Source organism: Phaseolus vulgaris, chromosome 11, assembly GCF_051622355.1.
Source record: "Phaseolus vulgaris cultivar YP4 chromosome 11, ASM5162235v1, whole genome shotgun sequence".
Lineage (NCBI taxonomy): Eukaryota > Viridiplantae > Streptophyta > Magnoliopsida > Fabales > Fabaceae > Phaseolus > Phaseolus vulgaris.
In genome coordinates, this window is record NC_143508.1 from 51,082,945 (window position 1) to 51,106,509 (window position 23,565).

The 23,565-nt window shown below is 28.7% G+C and overlaps 1 protein-coding gene across 1 annotated transcript; it reads left to right on the plus strand.

Annotated features, from left to right (window-relative positions):
• The first annotated feature begins 619 nt into the window (after positions 1–619).
• On the plus strand, positions 620–15,996 carry LOC137809618 (uncharacterized). Its single transcript, XM_090297823.1, is given in 32 exon segments — positions 620–778; positions 874–1,054; positions 1,209–1,305; positions 1,378–1,499; positions 1,582–1,666; positions 1,739–1,871; positions 1,948–2,102; positions 2,227–2,347; positions 2,431–2,610; positions 2,712–2,789; positions 2,865–3,029; positions 4,631–4,777; positions 4,859–5,221; positions 5,316–5,419; positions 7,061–7,148; positions 7,519–7,669; positions 8,710–8,754; positions 8,838–8,915; positions 9,227–9,271; positions 9,360–9,446; positions 9,602–9,769; positions 9,888–9,962; positions 10,042–10,230; positions 10,492–10,680; positions 10,908–10,997; positions 11,117–11,263; positions 11,344–11,397; positions 11,489–11,752; positions 11,755–11,926; positions 12,025–12,953; positions 13,040–14,257; positions 14,336–15,996. Coding segments are annotated over 32 exon segments (7,740 nt in total).
• Positions 15,997–23,565: the final 7,569 nt, after the last annotated feature.

Genomic DNA, 23,565 nt, shown 5'->3' on the forward strand with positions numbered 1-23,565 from the left:
ATTGTGTACTTTCAACCTTACTTTTCAAATTCAAACCACAATTTCATTAATCGCAATCCTTGAAGTTTAAATGTTTGCCCTTTTTACATTTTCGATTTTTTATAGGCTTAATCTCTTCTGTATGAAACCTGACATGCTTAACTTTCTTTTTTTCATTCATTGAAATTGTAAATTTGTTTTTTTGATATTTTTGATAATTTCAAAGTAAGGTTTTTTTTGTGCTAAACAAGAATCCTCTTTTTCAAATCTCCTTTGAAAACGTACCTAAAATTCCATTTCTTTGCAAAGTAGGGTTTTCCTATCATGCTGGCAATTTCAAAAATTGTGTACTTTCAACCTTACTTTTAAAATTCAAACCACAATTTCATTAATCGCAATCCTTGAAGTTTAAATGTTTGCCCTTTTTACAGTTTCGATTTTTTATAGGCTTAATCTCTTCTGTATGAAACCTGACATGCTTAACTTTCTTTTTGTCATTCATTGAAATTGTAAATTTGTTTTTTTGATATTTTTGAAAATAATTCCTTACCACCTCCTCAGTATATATATGGGTATGTTTTGTGTTTCACATTGACCATTGCATACTAGATTTTCCTTTTACTCAAAGGTCACCCTTACAATGTCTGTGTCAAGACAAAATACAAATTGTGTGAAAGATGTTAATCCACAAAGTGAAAATTGGATCCTGATAGCAAGGGTTATACGTTTGTGGTTTGTTTCTGATTTCAAGAAAACAAAGTTTCCATTCTCCATGGAAATGGTCATACAAGACAAAGATGTAAAATACTTTATCATTTTCTTCCATATTTTTTTTTTATTACAGTTTAATGTCATTTTTATTAATCATGCTTAATGTTTGTTGTTATCTTTCAGGGTGATAGAATTCATGTTTCCGTTAGAAGAACTCTAATTTATAAATTTCAAAATGATATTTTTGAGGATAAAGTTTATTCCTTCAATTTCTTTAGTGTGTCTACTAATTCAGGATCTTATCGCACTACCTGTCACCAATACAAAATCAATTTTCAGTTTGGAACCAAAGTAAGCTCTATTGGTAATGATCTGGTCTCATGTCCGAAACCTCATTACACACCAATTTCTGTGTTAAAGGCGCCTGGATTTGATACGGACTACTTAGTCGGTTAGTAATATTCTTTTACTTCAACAGATTTGTTTGAACATGTTTTTAAATGAATATGTTTTTACAGATGTTATTGGAATATTAACTGGTGTGGGAACTGAAAGAGAGCTGAATAGATCAGGGTCAACAACTAAGTTAAATGCAATTTCTATTGAAGCTGATGGGTAAGCTAATATTTTGTACCATAACTAATCCAAAATATTTGTTCTTACAATTGTAATTTTAATTTACAACAGCTACCGCATTGAGTGTACTTTATTTGGTAACTATGTTGATGAGCTCAATGCATTTCTGTCATCTGGAGAGCTGGAAAATATTGTCATCAGTGTGCATTTTGCTAAAGTCAAAATTTTCCAGGGTATGTCAAGTGTTGAATTTCTAATTTATTTATATTTTTTATTTTATTATTTTATTTACATTATATTTTAATTTTAATGTAGACAAGGTTTTTATACAAAATTGCTTGGAATGTACGAAAATAATATATAATGATAAGTCCAAAGATGCAACCGAACTCAAGAAAAGGTTAGTTTAATATATTATTTTTCGATAATTAAAATGTATGAACCTTTCTAACTACAACTTTTACATCTGTAGGATGATTGAAAGTTCGGATTCTCCTACACAGGGACTCAGTCAATTGTGTGACTCTGGAAAACAGAATGTTGAGGATGAATTCATCACCTTCATTCATAGAAATACTATTCAAGGCCTGAAAGATTGCAAAGAGGTATTACTAATGTTTTTTAACAGTGTATTGAAATCGATTATTAATATTTGAAGATAATTTTTTTTTCTTTTTACAGGAAAGCACTTTTGTTATCTTAGCTACAATAAAACATATTGTGTCTGATGACGATTGGTGGTACACAGCTTGCTTATGCGGTAAAGCTGTTTACCCTGATTCCAAAATGTTTTTTTGTGAGAAATGTAACAAACATGTTATCAAAGTCCAACAGAGGTAGTGTTTGTACTTGCATGAATTTATTTTTAATAATTTGTTAATGATTAACTATTAATTATTTTCGTTAAATTATAGATATTATAGATATAATTTGTAAACCTTTCTGTATTTTATATTTCAGGTATAAGCTGAAGCTGCGAGTGATTGATGAAACGGATTCTACGACTTTCGTTCTATTTGGCAGGGATGCCACTACACTGATCAATAAATCTTGCGCCGAATTATTTGAAAGTCATGATAAGGTAAATTATCGAACCATGCATTTGTTTATTTATGCATTTAAGAAAAGGTTATTATATTAATTGATATTTTTTTTAATATTTAGAACGGTGATTCTGGTGTACTACCAAAAGACTTTGATCTTTTGATTGACAAAGCTGTTTTGTTTAAAGTTGGTTGTGTTAAAGATCAATCTCTTAGGTTTGATCAATCATTTCGTGTCAAAAAAGTTTGTATTGATGATAGTACTATACAAAGGTTTTGTGAAGGTTGTGTTGAAAATGTGGTATGTTTCCTAATTTGAGTGTATTCTTACTTACATTTTACCCTTAAATTCGTTATTTATACTGTTTTTGTTTAATTTAATTTACTTATCATTTTGTGAAGGAACTTCATTCTCAGAAGAAACGACTGTGTACTATTAAAGATGTCCAACAGGATGAGTCTTCTGTACCACTTTCTCAGGTAATTATCATTTAAAGTATTAAGTTAAAAAAGTGAATAATTTACTCTTACTAATATGTTTTGCTATCATCGCAGGATTTATTTAATAAATTCTCCACTGAAGCTGCTGAATTGCAATCTAAAACTATTGATTTAGGCAGTGATAGTGTGTTAGGTACTGTTACTGAATTTGTTGCTCCACGGGTTACAAGAGATTTTGCTTCACCTGCTCACACACCTGATGATGATATCCCGCTTAGGGTATTAAGGAAAAATATCAAGATCGAAAAGGGAGTACTATAATTTCATACTATTTCTCTAACGTTTTGTAACTTGAATGATCTATTTTCATGTATTGTGGGCTTTCTTTAATTTCTATGTAGAACATGTTATGATGTATCAGTACAATTCTATTTTTAAAACTGTTTATGTAATATTGTTAGTTTCATATGTTGACATTATCTTTGAGGTACGTACTTATTTTATAGTTCATTTTGAAGTTGTTATATTTTTGTTTTTTTTTCAATTTTATGTCTACATTTTAATTTATTTAATGAGTTTGTTTTTGTGTAATTCATATTATTCCATACTTTTTGTAACTCTATTTTGTAACAATGGTTCTTTCATTAAATATCAGAATCATAATGGTAAGTGCCTCAACTTTTACTTTTTCTTTAATTCATAAATTTATATAGAATTATATAATATTTTAATAATTATAATTTGTGTTTTTTTTTGTGAAGGTTATTGAAATATTCTTTTCCTTTCCCAGGGAATTTTTTCCTTTATTACAGGTATTGTTTTCCTTTATTAGAGTTATTCTTTTTTTCGTCAATTCATTTTTTATACATAATATCTTAGTATGTGATAAAAAATAATTCTTTGTGTAATGATATGTTTGTCCTTACGAGAAAGAATTTTTTTAAACAAAAATTCACCTTACACTCAACCTCTAAGAATTCAAACGGATTTAGAGGATAACATTAACTACGTGTCAGAGCAATTAATGCATCAGTTCATTTTTTATTTTTTATTTTTGCATCAACTGTCTCTTCTATATCTTTTACACTTTTTTCAAAGTATTCATTTCATCTTCCAAGACTAATTTATTAAAAATTATGGATAGAAGTAATAATTACAGAAGTTAAAAATATTATATTTTAAATTCAATATGAAATTATATTTTCAATTTTAAATTTTAATTACATGTATGTTATTTAATGTTAGACGTTAGGGTTTAAGTATTTAATTTAATTATATGTATATATATAATATGATATATTAATAATATTTAATATGTTTAATATATTTTATATTATATTTATTTTATACTTATGTATATATTTATTTATGTATATATTTATTTATTTATTATTTATTTATTTATATATAATACAGTTTTATGTTAACTATTTTAATTTATTATTATATAATGCTAATTAATTATTAATTATACGTATCATTAATATTCATTTTATTTATCTATTGAAATAGTTGTATTTTTATTAATTTTTTATTTTGTTAATAACTTATTTAAACTGAAAAAACACTGTTGTATAAGGCAATGTAAAATGGAAACGTCAAAGAATAATTACAGCTAACACCTAACACCTAACCTACTATGCTTTTTAAAGTTTTGTCTTTTCATATTCATTTTTTTTTACTTTAATATTATTTCATTATTAATTATGAATATTTTTTCTTAATTTATTTTACTATCATTATTTGATTTTAATTATTTTTTTAATTATTTAATTTAGTAACTGAAAAGAAATGTTGCTTCAGAGGAAATTTAGCGCAGATTTGGGATTGAAAAGGTATGATTGCTATATATAAGTAACGTAGGGCTTTCTATTACTCAGAAACCTATTGCTATTAGTCTTTTATACTTCTTCCCTACTTCTATTATCTTGATCTTTCTTTTTCTCATTGTCATGGCTGTCATTCCCGAAGAGATCGTAAAACTTAGTGGGAAAGGTTTATTTACAACAGTTAACATTCGTGGGGAGGTATGTTTTTGGTTCTTAAATTCCTTACTTTTCATAGTTTTTTCAGTTCTTTAAGTATTTTTATGGTTTTAAAATGGATAGAATGGACATGTGGATCGTGCATTCGCCATCGAGTTTGAAAATGAACTGGAGGAGGAATGGACCCTCAGCGACAGTCAAGGCAATATTCATATAGTATATTATAACAAAGATATACTTTGTCCCCAAATTGTGTATGGATGGTCCCGTCTGAGTGATTTTTATGGGTTTAAAGGTGACCACAATATATTGTTCCGTTACGTGGGTAATAACTCCTTCCATATAACTGTTTTTATGGGGGAGTTATGTGAAATGATTTTGACAAAATTTCTGAAGGAAGTTGAAGGGAGGTTGCCGCTTAACAGTGGCCCCTTTATACATTTTGGCTTAAAGTTGAGATCGAAACAGGTCTTTGGAGGATATGTGGTAAGTTTACCATCCTTTCTTTTTAAATGGATATTAATATATTCTATTTCTTTTATTAACTAATTATTAACTAATATTTTCGTTATTGTTTAAGGATCTGCCTTCTCCTTTTTCTGAATATATTCGTAGAGGGAAGTTCAAGAAGGTTAATCTACATGGATGGCTAGAAGCTGTTCAATGCACCATTTTCAAGTCCAAGTTTCCTTCCAGAAGCGTTACACTCTGTAACGGGTGGAAACAATTTTGTCGTCTTCATTCTATTCGTGAAGATGACAAAATTATATTTGAATGTAACAAGAAGCCCTCTTCTGATATCAGGGTTCTACTACTGAAGACGTGTCACTACAAAAGACTTAGTGCTTAGGATAATCAGTTATTGTTTTGAACTATATTAGTTTGTTTAAGTTAATTTATTTTTGCAAGTATTGCTTCTTTTTGTTGGGAAGTATCCAGTTTCCACTTTGAGGAAACAAGAACAGTTTATTTTGTTTACTCTTTATTTTTATTTCATTGTGGTTCTGTTTAATTAGCTCATCTTATTTCTTTGTATTTATTGTTTAGTGTTTCTTTCGTTTCAATATGTATATATATATGATTTTAATTTTTCATTTCTTATCTGGCATATTAATAATGCGTTGGCATTTCTAAATATGCTCAATGCTATAAGAATTGCCAGTATATTAAAAAAATCATAAGCTTGTTTTATATTTTTGAATGCATGCATATTAATTGGATTTTCTATACAATGTTTATGTTTATATTTTTTATTATTAATTATTAATTATTATGTTATTAGTTATTGTTGTATTAACTATTTTTTTATCTCGAAACCTTTTGATGTACATTTGTTTGTTTTTCAGTATTATTTTTCTAATTTTAAAATTTTTTATGAATATTATTTCATTTTCAAAATATTTCTTATTTATTTCTGCAGGTGACTTCATAGTTCAATATGAATTTGCCTACAATTCGTTTCTATTGGAAGAAACACACATTTTTTTATTTACAAGGACTTCATTTGATATAATGTAATGAATTATACTTTTACTTGCAATAATTATTTTGCAGTATTTTTTTTGCAGGTTCAACTTAACGAAGGAAGTTGGTCTTTAATACTTTATTTTTTATGTATATATATCTTATGGGAACATAGTATAAGAAATCGTTTTATTTAATTTAAATTAGTTTAAATTGTAATGTATTGTAATTTACAAGTCATTGTAAAATTATGTAATTTTAATGTTAATTTTTTTGTGTATTATATTTAATTAAATTAAATTAAATTAAAACTTCTGAATTTCACTATTTCTATATTTCTATATTTCTATATTTATATATTCCTCACTTTCAGAATTTTTATATTTAACCAGACTTATTATAATGTTAAAGTTCAATAAAAAAAACAGTTAAAAGTTATATAGCATAAAAATATTATTAAGAAAAATTAAAAAATCCGAAGAAAGGAAATATATCTTATTTTAAAATAATAAAAAGTTGTATAAAGTATTATTTAAGAATTCCAGAACTTTCAAGTAATCATTAGTTCCACTGACTACAAATTTCGAAGTTAAATTAAAAAATAAATAAAAAACAAATTAAAATAAATATAATATTAGTTCAGATTCAAAATAAGTTAAGAACAGAATTTTGAGTGTAAATCATTAACAAAATGAATGAAGAAGTTTCTGGGGAAGCACATAAAGTTGGTTCTATTAGTTCAAACTCATTTGTCCCTTATCATCTTCATCTTCTTCGACATTCATAAGCCAACTGATATCTATATTTTACATTTTAGAAACAATCTTTGTCTCAACATCTTCTTTTTGTTCATTATATTAGATATCAGATACTAGATCTGCTCTCCATGGTGTACTATGTTTCTGCTTGGTTCTGGGAGGTACAACTCAAACGCTTTAGAACGGAAAAGGTAATTAAAGCTTTGATTTTTTTCATTCCGACCATAAATATTAATTAAAGGTGCATGCATTTAAGACAAAAAAACTCTTTCTCTTCTTCTTTGATTTCCCAGTATAGAACTTGGTAAAAATAGGCACTGCAGAGGTATCCATGGAATGGAAAAGGTAATTAAAGTTTGGATCTTTTTTCATCCTAACCCTAAATATTGATTAAAGTTTCCATTTTTAAATGTTTTAAGTTCACAGATTTAAGGTATAATAATTATTTTAAGTTCTGTTTTAGTGAAATTAGTAAATACAAAATGAGAATATCTGTTTTAGTCACTTTTTTTTGGCGGTATACATATACTACATGTTTTTGCATGTTGTGTATTATTTCAGATATATCCAATGGAAGAATTCCTTTTTTTTGTTAAACAGAAAAGCTGTTCTAGAATGGTGCAAAAGAAAGTTAGCCAAAGTTCCTTTTTTTTGCTTAATAGGGTTGTGGGATCAGGGTATATTGATGTACTTTATGTTTCTGTTTTTGGAGGTTGCTTCGTTCATCTGTGTTTTAAGAGATGATTGTTCCTAGATAAATGTCCGTCCACATATATTACTATATTTATTATTTACTATATATATTATTATATATACAATCTGATAAATTTATTCCCTGCAGGTTTCCTCTTTCAAAAGTCAACCAACAATTCATTAATGAGAATGCTTAAAGTAGAACGTTGTTCTTTTGCACTGGAATAGGAATTTGTTTTCATATCTTAAAAGTTAAGTTCCCCTTTTTTCACAACAACTTCTACACATGCATTTCTTCATCGAACATTGATACTACCTAAATTTTTAAATTTTTTATTCTTCTTACATTTCGAAGTTTGATTGTTTATTATGCAAAATATAGAAAAATTGTGCAAGTGTTATCCCTTTTGGAAGGTAAATTTTTGGTTTAACATTTTTAAGTATTAAATATAATTATTATATAATTATATAAATAGATATGATTATTATATAAAAATATTACACATTTTTTTTCAATATTTTAATAGTTAATTAATAAATTTATTATGTCAAAGTAATAACATAAAAGGGAGTCCCGTGCGTGACCATATACCGTCAAAATTGGCGCCAAAACAAAGCTACTCTGAACAATATATTTTACATACTTACTGCTGAAAACAGTACATACTTTTATGGCTGAAAATATTTGTTCTTACTACAATACTCCCTGAAGTTCAGTCATTCAACTTTCAATAGTTATGGAGAAACTGAAGGAAAATATTAATAGAAGAAATAGCATTCTTAGCCTTTCTCAAACAAATTCTAATGCATCAGGTATACCAACTACAATGTATATTTATATTTTTAAGTGTCATATATACATACATATAGATATAGATATATATTTCAAAATTATTTTTAGAAAACAATTTCATAGTCTATTATGATCTATATATAATCAACTGTCACGCCAATTTATGGTAAAAATATATAAAAAATAAATGGTATGTTATAGTTCTTAATAGATTTATTGTTTGTTTATGATTTGACCTATTTTTTTAAATGATTTTTATTTTCCAGAGAATCAAAATCCAAACACAACATGCATATCTGAATCCCACAATGGTAAGCATAAGTTTAAGCATATCTGAATCCCGCATTTTTATTTATCATTTTCACTGTAATTTTTTTTTTTTTATTGCTAGCAGCTGATAATGGAAAAGATGCCAGAAGAAAAAGAAAAAATATATTGTATGAATTGCGAAGAGAGAATGTCAAAACAACAGGTAGTCAACATAATTACCTTTTTTTTATCATTAATAATACTAAATGTCAAAATTTATCCATGTATTTTTATTTTTAAACAAGTTAATCCAAATGCAATACACTTAACTCATAATTCTATGAACTTAACTTTACTGTTATCTAATTTTTTTATTATATATTTAAAAATTAGGTTCATAAAAGAAGTTAATAATCACTTATGATGTAAGAGTGAATCAACTCTCAACACAATTTATGGTAAAAATATATAAAAAATAGATTGCATGTTATAGTTTTTAACAGCTTATTATTTTACATGGGTTTTATTCTCCAGAGAATCAAAATCCAAACACAACATGCATATCTGATTCAAACAATGGTAAGTATAACTTTAACAATATTCTTTACTTTCAAAGTACTTTATCCTATTTATATATGATTTTCGTTCTAATTTTTTTTTATTTTAGTTCTCGATGCTGATAATGGAAAATATAACAGAAGAAAAAGAAGAAATATATTATATGAACTGCGCAGCAAAAAAGTTAAAACAACAGGTACTGAAACCTAAATATAATTATTTGTCATCCCTTTACCTTATTTATTAATTATTTTTATATATATTTAGATTTAAATTTAGATTTAAAATATAATTAGCATTATTTGTCATCCCTTTACCTTATTTATCACCAATTATGACTTATTGTTGTAGGTGGAAGTACTCCTAACTCATGTGAAGATCTTGGTTCTCCAACATCAAGAATTATGATAACAAATATCCCAGTTTATGAGAAGTTTACTCCCAACAATCAATTAATGCATTCAGCAACCAAAGTATTGTCATCAATGAGTACTGTTAGTAATATAGAATTGCTTCAAGGTTAGTGAAAACGTATTATAAGTTTTATTCATAACAATTTAAACTAATACTACATCAATAAACATTTCAATTTTTATATATACTGTTTTTGTGGAATCATTTTTTTTTTATTAATCAGATGTTGCCAAATCTGCAAAGGTAGAAGAGGGAAACTTCATTTATGGTCAGCGAGAAAAGGTTAATCCAACAAGAGGTAATAACAGTGACATTTTATTTCATAAACATTTTATATTACTAAAGTCAAATCTTATGCCTAATTTATTTTTTTGTAGGTCAAACTATTGTGAACTCAAGTAAGAAATTTTTGTGTCAAAGTTCTCAAAATACAAGCATAAATGATTCTATCTGTGCAAAACTGACTCCTGACAATGAATTCAACACCATGCATTCAATTCCAAAAGTATTATCATTAATGAGTACAGTTAGTAATGAAGAATTTGGTCTTACGGTGCAACTTCATGGTTAGTTTTAATGGATAATTCAACTGTTTTCATTACAATTATAGTACTAATTTATGTTTTACTATATTTTTTTCTAAATAAACTGAAATCATTAAGTAGTAATAATTATCATATATATATGGTTCAAACACACTCAAATGCTAAAGTTCTTCAAATCATTTTTCTAAGATTAAGTTTAATGTAAAATAATTTATAAGTTCTTATATACTGATGTTAATTGATTTATCTTATTCGATCACTCATTGAAAGTTTTTGTTTTAGGTCAAAGTACTCTTAAATCAATTCAGGATTTTGATTCTCAGACATCTGGAATTACAGGCTCAAATTTCCTTTCTTCTCATCAGCTTACTCCTAAAAATCAGTTAAACATGATGAATTCTACTACCAAAGCAATGTCATCAATGCAAACAATTACTCATGGAGACATTACCCTCACTCAACTTCCTCATGGTTAGTTTACGACCAGTGATTCGTTATATTTGATTAAACTATCTAGCAATGGCACATTATAATTTTATTTCTTTATTTTTTGAAAAAAAAAAATCTTTGATTTTGTGCACATTTGGGTAAAGCTGCAAAATGGTGATCAAGCTAGAGGTAGTAGAAATATAGAATGAATGAAAATTCATTTAATGAAAAACATTTTTTTAACAAAAATCATTTTGTTTTGCAATTAGTGACCCCTAAGAGTCATGTGAACGTGATGGATGCAACTTCTCAATCATTGTCATGTTTACAAACAATTTGTACTACCCCTAAATTTCAAGGTTAGTTCAGGAAACCAATGTAAATGATTTTTCGTTTATCTTTTTTGTCAATTAAATTTCAAAATCATACTCATGTTTTAGTACTAATTATTTGTTGCTTTGGAACATATTTTCTCCAGGTAATTCAGTTGCAGGGAGTTTAGGGTATGTATTTAGTAACACACTAAACTTACATAACAAGTCCGGTACACACAGTGTTGAAATCATTGAATCAGTGACTCAGAGATTGAATTTTGACGAAGATATCCAAAATGAAGAAAATAATGGTACTAAAAATTGTTAATTTATAATTCTTTTTTTTTTTAATTTTGTAACAACCACTTTCTTTTATTATTTTTTGTTTCAGATGACACCAGACAAGTTTTTAGTTCTGAATTATATTCAAAAGCTGAAAATGAAGGTGCATATCTTTAACTATAACTTCTTCATCAAACTAAATCAATTTATATCAGAAAAGTAATAGATCACCTTTCTTAATTTTCTGAAAATAGCTACTGTTGAATTTGGACAACCTACTATTCAATGTGAATACTGCTTGGGCGAGGTTTGGTATGAAGAAAGATCTCAGAAATCTAAGATTTATGTTAAGGTTGATTTTTCTATTTGTTGTCAAAAGGGAAAAGTACAACTCCCTTTCTTACAAAAACCTCCTAAATTGCTGTTAGATTTATTAAATGGGAAAGATAGTCGAAGTCAACACTATCTACAAAATATTAGAAGTTACAATAGTATGTTTTCATTTACTTCAATTGGAGGAATATTCACTCTTCGATAAATGATGGATCTGGCCCTCCTCAATTTATTCTGCATGGACAAAACTATCATAGGATTGGAAGCTTGCTCCCCAATAGTGGATCATCTCCTAAGTTTGCACAACTTTACATATATGACACTCAAAATGAAGTGTCAAATAGATTATCTCACTTTGGGTATGTGTTATTTTTAGTTACTTTACTGACTTACTTTCTATTTACTGGATTAATTCAAAGATTATTTTTAATGATATATTTTTAAAAATTGCATGTAGGTCAAAAGTGAAAAATGTGACGTTTGACAAATCCTTAATTGAAGATCTTACCAAGATGATTGATGACAACAATGTTTTGGCCAAAACTTTTAGAAGAGTAAGAGAATTTCTACATGATGATGTAAATTCAGATTTTGCATTGAGGTTATTTAGATACCGATGCAAAGATCCAAGAGTGTACAATACCCCTACAACAGATGAGATAGCTGCATTAATTGTGGGTGATATGAGCAACATGGAAGTAGGGCGAGATATCATAGTGAAAAAATATTCAGGACAAATGTATAGACTCCATGAAACACATACAGCCTTTATTCCATTACAATATCCATTAATATTCCCCTTTGGAGAGGATGGGTATCAAGAACATATTCCAATACGGAATTCTGGAAGTAATAGCAGAGAACGTAAGAGAAGTCGTATTTCATTAAGGGAATTTATTGCATTTAGAATTCAAGAAAGAAATGTGGAGTTTGGGAATATAGTCCATTCACGTCGATTGTTTCAACAATTTTTGGTTGATGCATATACAATGGTTGAAGCTCAAAGATTGTCTTTTATAAGGCTAAACCAAAAAACAATCCGTTGTGATATTTTGCAAGGCGTACAAGAAGCAATGAATCGAGGAGAAACAAATTCTTCTGCAATTGGAAAGCGGATAGTTTTACCTTCATCTTTTACAGGAGGAATGAGATATATGTTCAACAATTGCCAAGATGCTATGGCCATTTGCAAAACATTTGGATATCCGGATCTATTTATCACTATTACCTGCAACGTAAATTGGTCAGAAATACGTGACTTTGTTACCTCAAAAGGATTAACTGCTGCTGATAGGCCAGACATTGTTTGTAGAGTTTTCAAGATGAAATTAGATCAAATGATGATTGACTTCAAAAAAAATGACTATTTTGGCAAAGTTAATGCAGGTAATCCACATTAACCCATATTTAACAGTTTGTTTGATTTATAATTATGTATTACATTTTGAAGAATTTTTTTCATATTCTTTCAGGTATGTACACTGTGGAATTTCAAAAAAGGGGTTTACCTCATGCCCACATACTACTATGGTTGGATGGAGAGAATAAGTTAAGAAATCCAACAGATATTGATGGAGTCATTTCTGCTGAATTACCCGATGCATTTTTATATCCTAAATTGTCAAAGGCAGTGACAACCTACATGATACATGGCCCTTGCGGGGTAAGTCGAATAAGTTCACCTTGCATGATTAATGGTAGATGTTCAAAATTTTACCCAAAGAAATTTAAACTGTTGACTACTATTGATGAGGATGGATATGCATGTTATAAACGTCAAGATAATGGAACATTCATTCTTAAAAATGGAATTAAGTTGGACAATAGAAATGTTGTGCCATATAGCCCTTTGCTACTACTGAGGTATCAAGCCCATGTTAACACAGAATATTGCAACAAATCAAATTCAATCAAGTATTTGTTTAAATATGTGAACAAGGGTCCAGATAGAGCCAATTTGAAAATTACTACTGCTGATAAAGACTCTACAGAGACCCCAGTTATTGATGAAATTAAACAGTATTATGATTGTAGATACATATCTCCATGTGAAGCTGTGTGGAGAATATTTGCCTTTGATATCCATCATAGATGGCCTCCAGTTCAACGATTAACTTTTCATCTATTGTATGAGCAACCAATTGTTTTTAAAGACAATGAAGACATTGATGAAATATTGAACTTCAATCAACATAAAACAACAATGTTTTTAGCTTGGTTTGAAGCTAATAAAATTTATCCACTGGGAAAAAATTTGACTTACTGTGAATACCCTAGATTTTTTGTTTGGATGGCAGACAGAAGAGAGTGGAAGCCAAGAAAAAATGGTCTTAGTATTGGAAGGTTAACATATATTCCTGCAGGGTCAGGGGAATTATATTATCTGAGGTTATTGTTGAATTATCAAAAGGGTTGTTGTAGCTATGATAATATCAAAACTGTTAATGGTTTCATTCACAAAACATATAAAGAGGCATGCTATGCAATGGGGCTATTGGCAGATGATAAAGAGTTTATTGATGCAATTATAGAGTGCAGTGTCCTTGCTTCAGGAAATCAGTTGAGAAGGCTCTTTGTTACCCTTTTAATGATGAATACTATGTGTAGACCAGATGAAGTGTGGAACAAAACATGGAAGTTGTTATCAGATGATATTTTATACCAAAAAAGAAAGGAGTTTGTCCTACCAGGTATAATTTTATTATTTTATTTGAAATTTATAATTTATAATTTTATAATTGCTATATGACATATAATTTCTTTCCTAGGTCTTAGAATTGAAGATGCTCAAATTCAAAACCTTTGTCTTCTACAAGTAGAAGAGTTATTAATTTCAAATGGTAAGTGTTTGAAAGATTTTCCAAGTCTGCCAGAACCTATTCATTCTGATTCCTTTATTTATCAAAATAGATTCATTATTGATGAATTGAATTATGACAAAATACAAATGTCTGAAATGCATTGTTCTCTTTTTCAAACTCTTACTCCTGAGCAAGTGGAAGTTTATGAGAATATAATGACAGCAGTCCTGTCAGACCTTGGTGGATTTTTTTTCTTATATGGTTATGGGGGAACTGGAAAAACTTTCATGTGGAAAACTTTGTCCACTGGTCTTAGATCAAAAGGGTTTATTGTTTTAAATGTAGCTTCTAGCGGTATAGCTTCTTTGTTACTTCTAGGGGGAAAAACAGCTCATTCTACCTTTTGCATTCCTTTTGTAATAAATGAAGAGTCAACATGCAATATTCCTCAAGGAAGTCTTAGGGCCAAATTGTTGATCAAAACGAAATTAATTATATGGGATGAAGCCCCAATGATTAATAGGTTATGTTTTGAAGCCCTGGATAGAACTTTAAGGGATGTCATGAGAGCTGTAAGTGAAGAAAATGCTCTTAAACCTTTTGGTGGTAAAGTAATTGTATTGGGAGGAGACTTTCGTCAGATATTACCTGTTGTCAAAAATGGATCAAAGTATGACATTGTGAAGGCAACAGTAAATTACTCTGACTTATGGAAACATTGCAAAATCTTAAAACTTACAGAGAATATGAGATTAAAGAGTGATACATCAATTCAAAGTAAAACAAAAATAAAAGAGTTTGCTGATTGGATACTTCACATTGGAGATGGAGATATGGAGTTAAATGAGTTGGGACAAGGAATGATTGAAATACCGGAAGAGAATTTAATTTTAGATGTTGAACAACCTTTACTGCAGTTGGTTGAGTTTGTTTATCCCTCCTACATAAACAATGTGACATCTGATGATTCTTTTGATGATGGTGCAATATTATGTCCAACAAAAGAATGTGTGGATCAAGTGAATGAATTCATTTTATCATTAATACCAGGATCTAAAGTTTGTTATTTAAGTTCAGACAGTCCTTGCGAATGTGAAGAACAAGAAAATGCTCAAGCTGAGTGGTTTACAACTGAATTTTTAAATGAGATCAAATGCTCTGGAATTCCCAATCACTGTGTTAAATTAAAAGTTGGAGTTCCAATAATGCTTCTAAGAAATATTGATCAAGCCAATGGACTTTGCAATGGAACAAGATTACATGTAACTCACTTGGGGAAAAATGTTATTGGTGCCAAAGTTATTACTGGGAAAAATATAGGTGATCAAATATTTATTCCCAGAATGAACTTGACTCCTTCGGAAACAGGTTTGCCATTTATGTTTCAAAGAAGGCAATTTCCAATATCTTTGTGTTTTGCCATGACAATAAATAAAAGTCAAGGTCAAACTCTGAATAAAGTTGGTCTATATCTATCCCGTCCAGTCTTTACACACGGACAATTATATGTTGCTCTTTCAAGAGTAAAATCTAAGAAAGGGTTGAAGATATTGATTTTGGATGATAATGGTATTCCCACAAATTTCACTACTAACGTGGTTTACAAAGAAATATTCGAAAATGTTTGAAGTATTAACTTACAGCGTTACAAATGAGGTATGAAATTTCTTTATTTATTTGAAATATATTTTTATTTATCATATTTTTTTGTAATATATGAACAACAATTTAAGAACTGATATACACTATCTCTTATAGGTTTTGATCAATGCTTTTGTTTGACACAATTATTCATGGTCATCTTGAAAGTATGGTACGTATCTTTTATTTTGACATATCTTTGTCAAGTTTGCTTAATTTAATTAATGTTTTACAGGAATTACTTATAAGAAGTAACAGTTTTGTAAAATTAAAGTTCAGAAATGATGAATCTGTAAAGCACTTGGTGACGTATGTTTACTTAAATTATTAATTACATAATTTATTATTACTATTACAAATTTCGTGTACCTATTTGTGTACTTAATCTTTTATTCAGGCTCTTGAAAGGCAATGTGAAATTCTTGATTTATGGAGTCAAATTCTATTGAGGGTTGCGTACTGGATGATCATATCTCATTCAAGATATTAAGGACAAATATCAACATTGATTCAAAAGGAAGTAATTTTAATGAAGAAATTTGATGTAGTATTAGCACTGCTTGGACAGTTTTGCAGTATATTCGTTACTCTCTGCTTATTATTTAATTTATATTCACACTATATTTTGATGATTTGTAGAATTACTATTGCACATTTCTTTGTATAATGTTTTGGTCTCACCACAGGACACAATGTTTCAGGTACTGTTAATATTAGAGTTAAAACAATTTCTTAAATTTCAATACGTTTATATATTATATATATAAATTTTTATTATTATCTTATTTTAATCAGTATTTTTTTTTATAACTGATATAATTTTTTTTTTATCTAGAATATTTCAGGTGAGTTATTTGTTTCAAGAACCTTTACAGGTATTGTCATCATTTTTGTGTACATTTTAATAGTTTGTTTTATTAGTAATAACTATGTGTTTTATTAATTTTTAGCGTTTTTACTATTTGGACACTTTTAATTTCTTTGTGTAATGTGTTACTGTGCTCAAATTATATCTTAAATCATAACTTATACCTTAAATGATTATATAAGTTACTGTGCTCATATTATATCAACATTATGGTCCACAAGATAAAAGGTAGATCATTTCTTATTTTCAAGCTTTTTGTTTATTGATAAATGGTTGCATTAAATAGGTATCAGACTAATTAAGTCAATAATTTATTTTATTCTTTTTGAGATAGAGTGTGCCCTTTTTATTTTCCTGATACACTTTTTTCGAAATTTATTTGCTTTTTCCTATGCAAAACTTTTTTCGAAATTTAATTGTTTTTTCCTATGCAGAGTTTGTGAAGCAGGTAATCATTTCATCCCAATTTCCAAATTTAAGGATTTCAAAATTTATTTTTTTAAACAATCATTTATTTTATAAATTATTTAAATTTTAACCGTTGGATTTACATGCTTATTATTATTATTATTTATGTCAAATCATTATATGTTGTGAGAATTGATTTTTTTTCTGGGACGAATTCTTTTTATGTTATATTTCTCATCATCAAACTTCTTAAAAATGAACAAATTCATTATTCAAAAATATTTATTAAATCAAACAATTTTTTAAAATCAAAAAAGATATTTAAAGGCTTTATTTATTGATAAATGTGTGCTTTCCATGTATCTGATAACAATCAACTCACAATTTTTCAGATTGTACTTTTTTTAATTTAGTCTGACTTGCTTGATTTTGTATTTTTACAGATACACGTGGCTAATGTAATCTCTCTTACACATTTCTCAAAATATTGATTCCTCTTCCCTATCAGATTTGGTAGATATAGATAATTATTTCAACATTAAACATTAAATATTTCGCTTCCCAACAACCGTACTCATTTCTACCAAATCTTCTATAACATATCCTTAACCCTACTTTTTTTCTGGTGCTCTACTACTTTGTTTCTGGTGGTTTCTCTATTACTCTTTTTCTCTTCTACTGAGTTCTTGGTGTTTTCTCCACTACTCATTTAATGGCGCCCAGTGCTGAAGAAATCATTAGACTTCCAACAAGAGGAGTCTTTTGGTGCATGAACAGCCGTGGTGAAGTATGTATATTTATTTTTTTTCCAAAATTTCTTCTTTTCAACATTGTCTTCATTTCCTGACCTTTTTTTTTTCTTTATTTCATAAAAAATAGCTTGGTTATGTAGATTGGGCTTTCGCCATCGAGTTTCAAAAAGAACTGGGAAAGGAGTGGACACTGGCTGATTCAGAAGGAAACGTCCATATAGTGGAATATAACGAAAATTTATTGTCGCCGGAAATATTGAGTGGATGGTTTAATTTATTTGATTTTTATGGTTTCATAGATGATAACTACATTTTATTCCGTTATGTGGGTCACAACGCCTTCCATATAACTGTTTATATGGATGACGTCCCTCAGAGTAGAGTAGATCGTTATTTGGAAGAAATTGAAGGTAAGGAACCCTTAAGCATTGGTCCCTTTGATCATTTTTCAATAAAGTTGTCTCGATCAAGTATCCAACTCAGTTATTTGGTTAGTATAAAATTGATTTATTTCAAAATGCTCTTTATTTTATTCTACTTTATTTCTATTTTCTTATTATTTCGATATTGTTGTAGGATCTTCCTGCTAAATTTTCACAATATATTTGACAAGGGAGATTCAACAAGGTTACTCTGCATGGTCTACTAATGAATGTGGAATGCAAGATCTTGAAAGGGAAGCCTCCTTTTAGACGGATTAAACTTGGAAAAGGGTGGAAGAATTTTTGTAGTCTTCATTCTTATCGTGAAGGAGACAAGATAATCTTCGAATGTGATACGAGAAATCTTTCTTCTCATATCAGGGTTTTGTTACTTACTTCTATTCACAGTTTAAGTTATCCTGCATAATTTCGGTTATTATTCTCATAGCATAATAGTTACCAAGGACTAAGAAAGCTCATACATATTTATGTTTCTGCTTGGACTTTTTTGGAAAACTGAACAGTTAGGTACTCTTTATGTTTATATTATATTCACTATATGTTTCTGTTTAGTATTGTTCATATTCTATTTGTTCATCTGTTTATTTATAAATTTGTTTCATTATCTGGTATATTTATAATAGGTTGGCATTATTACATATGCTTAACACTATAACAATTGCCAGTATATTAAAGTCAGAAAAATCTTTTATCATATTTTTTATTATATATATTTTGTGTTAATATTAGAGAATGCTTATATTCGTTTTATTCTTTGTATATTGTCTATTATTAATTAGTCATTCAAGTATTAATTGTTGTTTTTTTTTTTATATAGAAACATGATGATGTATATATGTTTATTATTGTTGTATGGTTTTTAAGATCTTTAGTTATTTATATAATAGTATTTCATTATGTTTTAGTTGTATTATATTACATTACATTTTAATTTAATTTAGATCATAAAAGGTGAATTCATAATTTAATATGATTTTGCCTACAATCTGTTTCTTGAAGAAACACACATTTACTGAGAGTTTTTTTGTAATAATTGTACTTGGTATAATCTCCTGAATTCTATTTTTTAATTGTAAACATTTTTTGGAGAGTTTATTCTATTTTTTAATTGCAAAGATTTTTTGGAGAGTTTTTTTGCAGATTAAATTACAGGTTGAAGATAGCATGAGGTTGGTGAAGAGGACTTCAAAATGAGAGGACTTCAAAATGGATACATAGTATTAGATAATTGTTTATATAATAATCTATTTGTTCAAAATATTTTATTGTATTGATATTGTAATGTATTTATTATGGCCAAAATATATTCATGAATTTTTAATTATGTTACATTATTTAAATTCATTAATATACTAAAATTATATAAATTTATACTATTGCAATATATTTAATTTCATTTCATCAGATTAATAATTTATATATATCAAAATAAATTTATTATTTTTAATATTAATATTTAAATATAAAAATTTCGAAAAAGTCACGTGCGTTGCACGGGTCAACCTACTAGTAATAAATAAATAAAAGGAAAAACTTTCAAAGGTGCCAAACCTTATACAATAGTCCAAAATAGTAAAAGAAAACAAGTAAGCTTCTACTAGTACTGATATTTTTAATTATGCAGCAGCAGCTGCATTCAGAATTATGCAGCAACAAGTGCATTCACAAATATGCAGCAAACTGCATTCACATTATGCAGCAAAATACATACACTTTATGCAGCAAACTGCAGGCTACATTGGACTACTGCCAACAGCTCTGTGATACTCTGTGCAGCCAAGAACAGCACTGCAGATTTTCCTTTTTCCTTCCTATTAAACTGCTCACCAACAGGATTAGTCATCTTTTGCCTTGCCCGTGAATTCCAGCTGTGACATACTTCAACACTGCACCAAGTTTCTCCCTGAAATTTCACTTTAAACCTTCACTCCAGCTTTTCAGTATTAGCCAACAGTATTAGTTTCTAACCCTTTTAGATCCAATCAACCAAGGAATCCTTCACCAATTGTGTCACCTTCCAGCCACACATTCACCACGGTAATAACCATATAACTTCTACCTGATATGAGTCTAGGACCCACAAATGAATTATTCATTTCCAACTAGTCTTTATTTCACATACGCAAACTAATTTTCTAGACTCAATTGTTAATCAAGATTAACTTTCACAATTTTTTATCGGTTATTTTTTACATTTTCTGTTATGAATAGAGTTCATTATTAAATAGAAGTTCCTTATGTAATTACTAAAAAAATTATTAAATAGAAATTAATTTTAGAAATAAAAAATAATTAGTTATTATATTGACTAAATTAGATAATATTTTAGAGACTAAAAAAATTATTGATAGCTAAATTATTTTCTATTATTGATAAATAATTGATAAATTGGTATCTAATTAACCACCAATATTTTAGGTGTGTGGAAACAAAAAATATTATTTATGTGTAAATCTTGATTCAATAAAATCTTATTTAAAGGTTCTTAAACTGTTTAAATGTATTAGATCGTCCAATGTTGATATGTAGTTTTTTTTTTTTTTATATTGTAGATAGTCCCAATAAACCATGTAGTCTCTTAGTGTCTACTAAAACTTAAATCATCGAGTAAAATTGTCTAAGTGACTTTCCAATTCAAGAAAGAGAAAATTGTTCACTTGTCTTTTTGTTAGTCTAGCAATATTTTTGTTATGAGAGAAACTAAGTTGTTATATAAGATTATAGTGAATTCTTTAGTGGAAATTATAAATTGAACACTTTAATTGAACCACTTTATTTCTGTATGTGTGATTCTTGTTCTTCCTTTACTGTTTACCTTCTACCCGTTACATCTATTTGTTTCTCTATTATCATTCTCTATTTAATATTAAGGCATTTGGTGCTGGAGATGACCTTGAAGTAAGGGGTATATCATCCACTAGTGATAATAGAGGAGGTAAAAGCAGTTCAGTTTGAGGATGAACATGAATGGATATACATCGTCTATTATATGTTACCATTGTAAGAAGGAATGCCACACCAAAGGGTGCCTCCAAATAGGCAGAAGAAGGGTAACAACTTTGACAGATCATCTAGATTTGGTAAACAGTCTAGTGTTAATAATCGTCTACGTGTATGAAACAACTCCAGTGGAAGATGGAACTGAGAGAGTGCTTGAGGAAGTTAGGTTTGTACTTAACTTACTTGAAGTGCAACCTTATATCCCTTGGTGAGCTTGGGAAGAAGAAATATGCGTTTAAAGGAAAAAAATGGGAATGTTGAAGGTGTTGAGGGGATCCATGGTAGTGATGAAGGGTGTAAGGAAGAATGAGATGTATCCCTCAGAATGTGCTATAATGTTTGGCTCAATATCTACTATTGAGCAAACGATCTTATTTAATATTGAGAAATGACATAGAAGGCTAAGTCATGTACTTGAAAATGCTTAGTTGAGTTGAAGAATCAACAATTGTTTGATGATGACAGAATTGAGCAGTTGAAATTTTGTGAACATTGTGTTCGAGGAAAAATTTGAAAAATTCATTTTAATGTTGGACGACATAGAACGAAGGGAACCGTTGATTGTGTTCATGTTGACCTCTGGGGACCATTAATTATGTTCATGATATCGATCTTGAATTCTTCTCACATTTGTTCAACACCTTCTACAAGGAGAAGGGCACAAGGCATTGGATGTTAGTAGAGACTCCTCAACCGAATAACCTAATTGAGAGGTTCAATAGGATTATTCTAGAAAGTGTGAAATGCAAGTTGTTGAGTGCTAGAGTTTCAAAGGTGTTTTGGATTGAAACTGTTGTTACTACTCCCGATGTAATCAATAAATGTCCCTTAACAACACTAGAGATGAAGACTCTTGAGAAAATCTCGCAAGGACATTTCCCTAACCTTGAAAAGCTAAGAATCTTTGGTTGCGATACATATGCTCACTTTAGGCAAGGAAAATTAGATGCACATGTTGTTAGTTACATGGTTTTGGCTTATCCAGAAGCTGTAAAAGGATATTGTCTATGGTGTTTTGAGCCAGGATTCAAGAAATGTATGATAAGCCAGGACGTCATCTTCAATGAAATTGAAATGGCTTATAAGCTAATATCTTTAAAATGTGAGCATGGGAGTAGCCATAATGGTGAGAATGCTAACAAAAGAAGAAGAGGAAGACAATCAATAGAGTTAAAAAGATACTCAATGACAAAAAAAAATAAAAATGCAAAAACTACTTTTTCCAAGTCTATATAAAGACATACTTTAAAAAACAAGAAGAATAATCATATTTTGCAAGTGTTGAAACTTTGTCAAATTTATCCGAGCTTAAAACTTTGTAAAAACATTGTTTGTGTTCATCATAGAAAACTAGTAAAGAGAACCTAACCATTGTATATGAGAAAAAGACACTACCCTTTTTAGTGAGAAAACCTATGATATGTTTATCACTCAAACATTGTATTTGTCTTAAGCAAAGAGTGTGTAATCTCTCCCGCTTCTCTTTGTGTTTATTTGCATGTTATCTATCTATAACTAACTTAAGAAGAAGGATAAAAACTTTTTTTTTGTGAAAATATTTCATCAGATCATCTTATCTGGATCACACTTATCATTTGATAATACAATATCAGGCGAAATTTGCGAAAAATAGCGAGAAGATTTTTTAAAAACACAATTCAACCATCCCTTCTTGTGTTCATCCTGTTTTTCACAATACCTTGTTGCATACTCCTTAATAGCTGCTAATGAGGTGTTAGAGGATGTCATGAATGAGGAGATGAAGTTACTTCATTAGAATAATACTTGAACTCTTGTTTGTAGACATATGAGTTCTTGATTGGTCAACTGTAAATGGATTCTCATTCATAAAGATGGTAATCTAGAAAAATGGTCAACGAAAATTCAAAGAGAGATTGATGGTTGGAGGCTTTAATCAAAGAGTTATAATGATATGTTCTCTTTTGTAATAAAACACATATTTATTCGAATGTTGTTATCCAGAGTTCTTGAAGATTGAGTAAAATCGTTTCTAAAGATTCTTAATTCGTCTAAAATTACTAGACCATCTAGTGTTTATATGCAACTTCTTTGTATGTGTTAAGG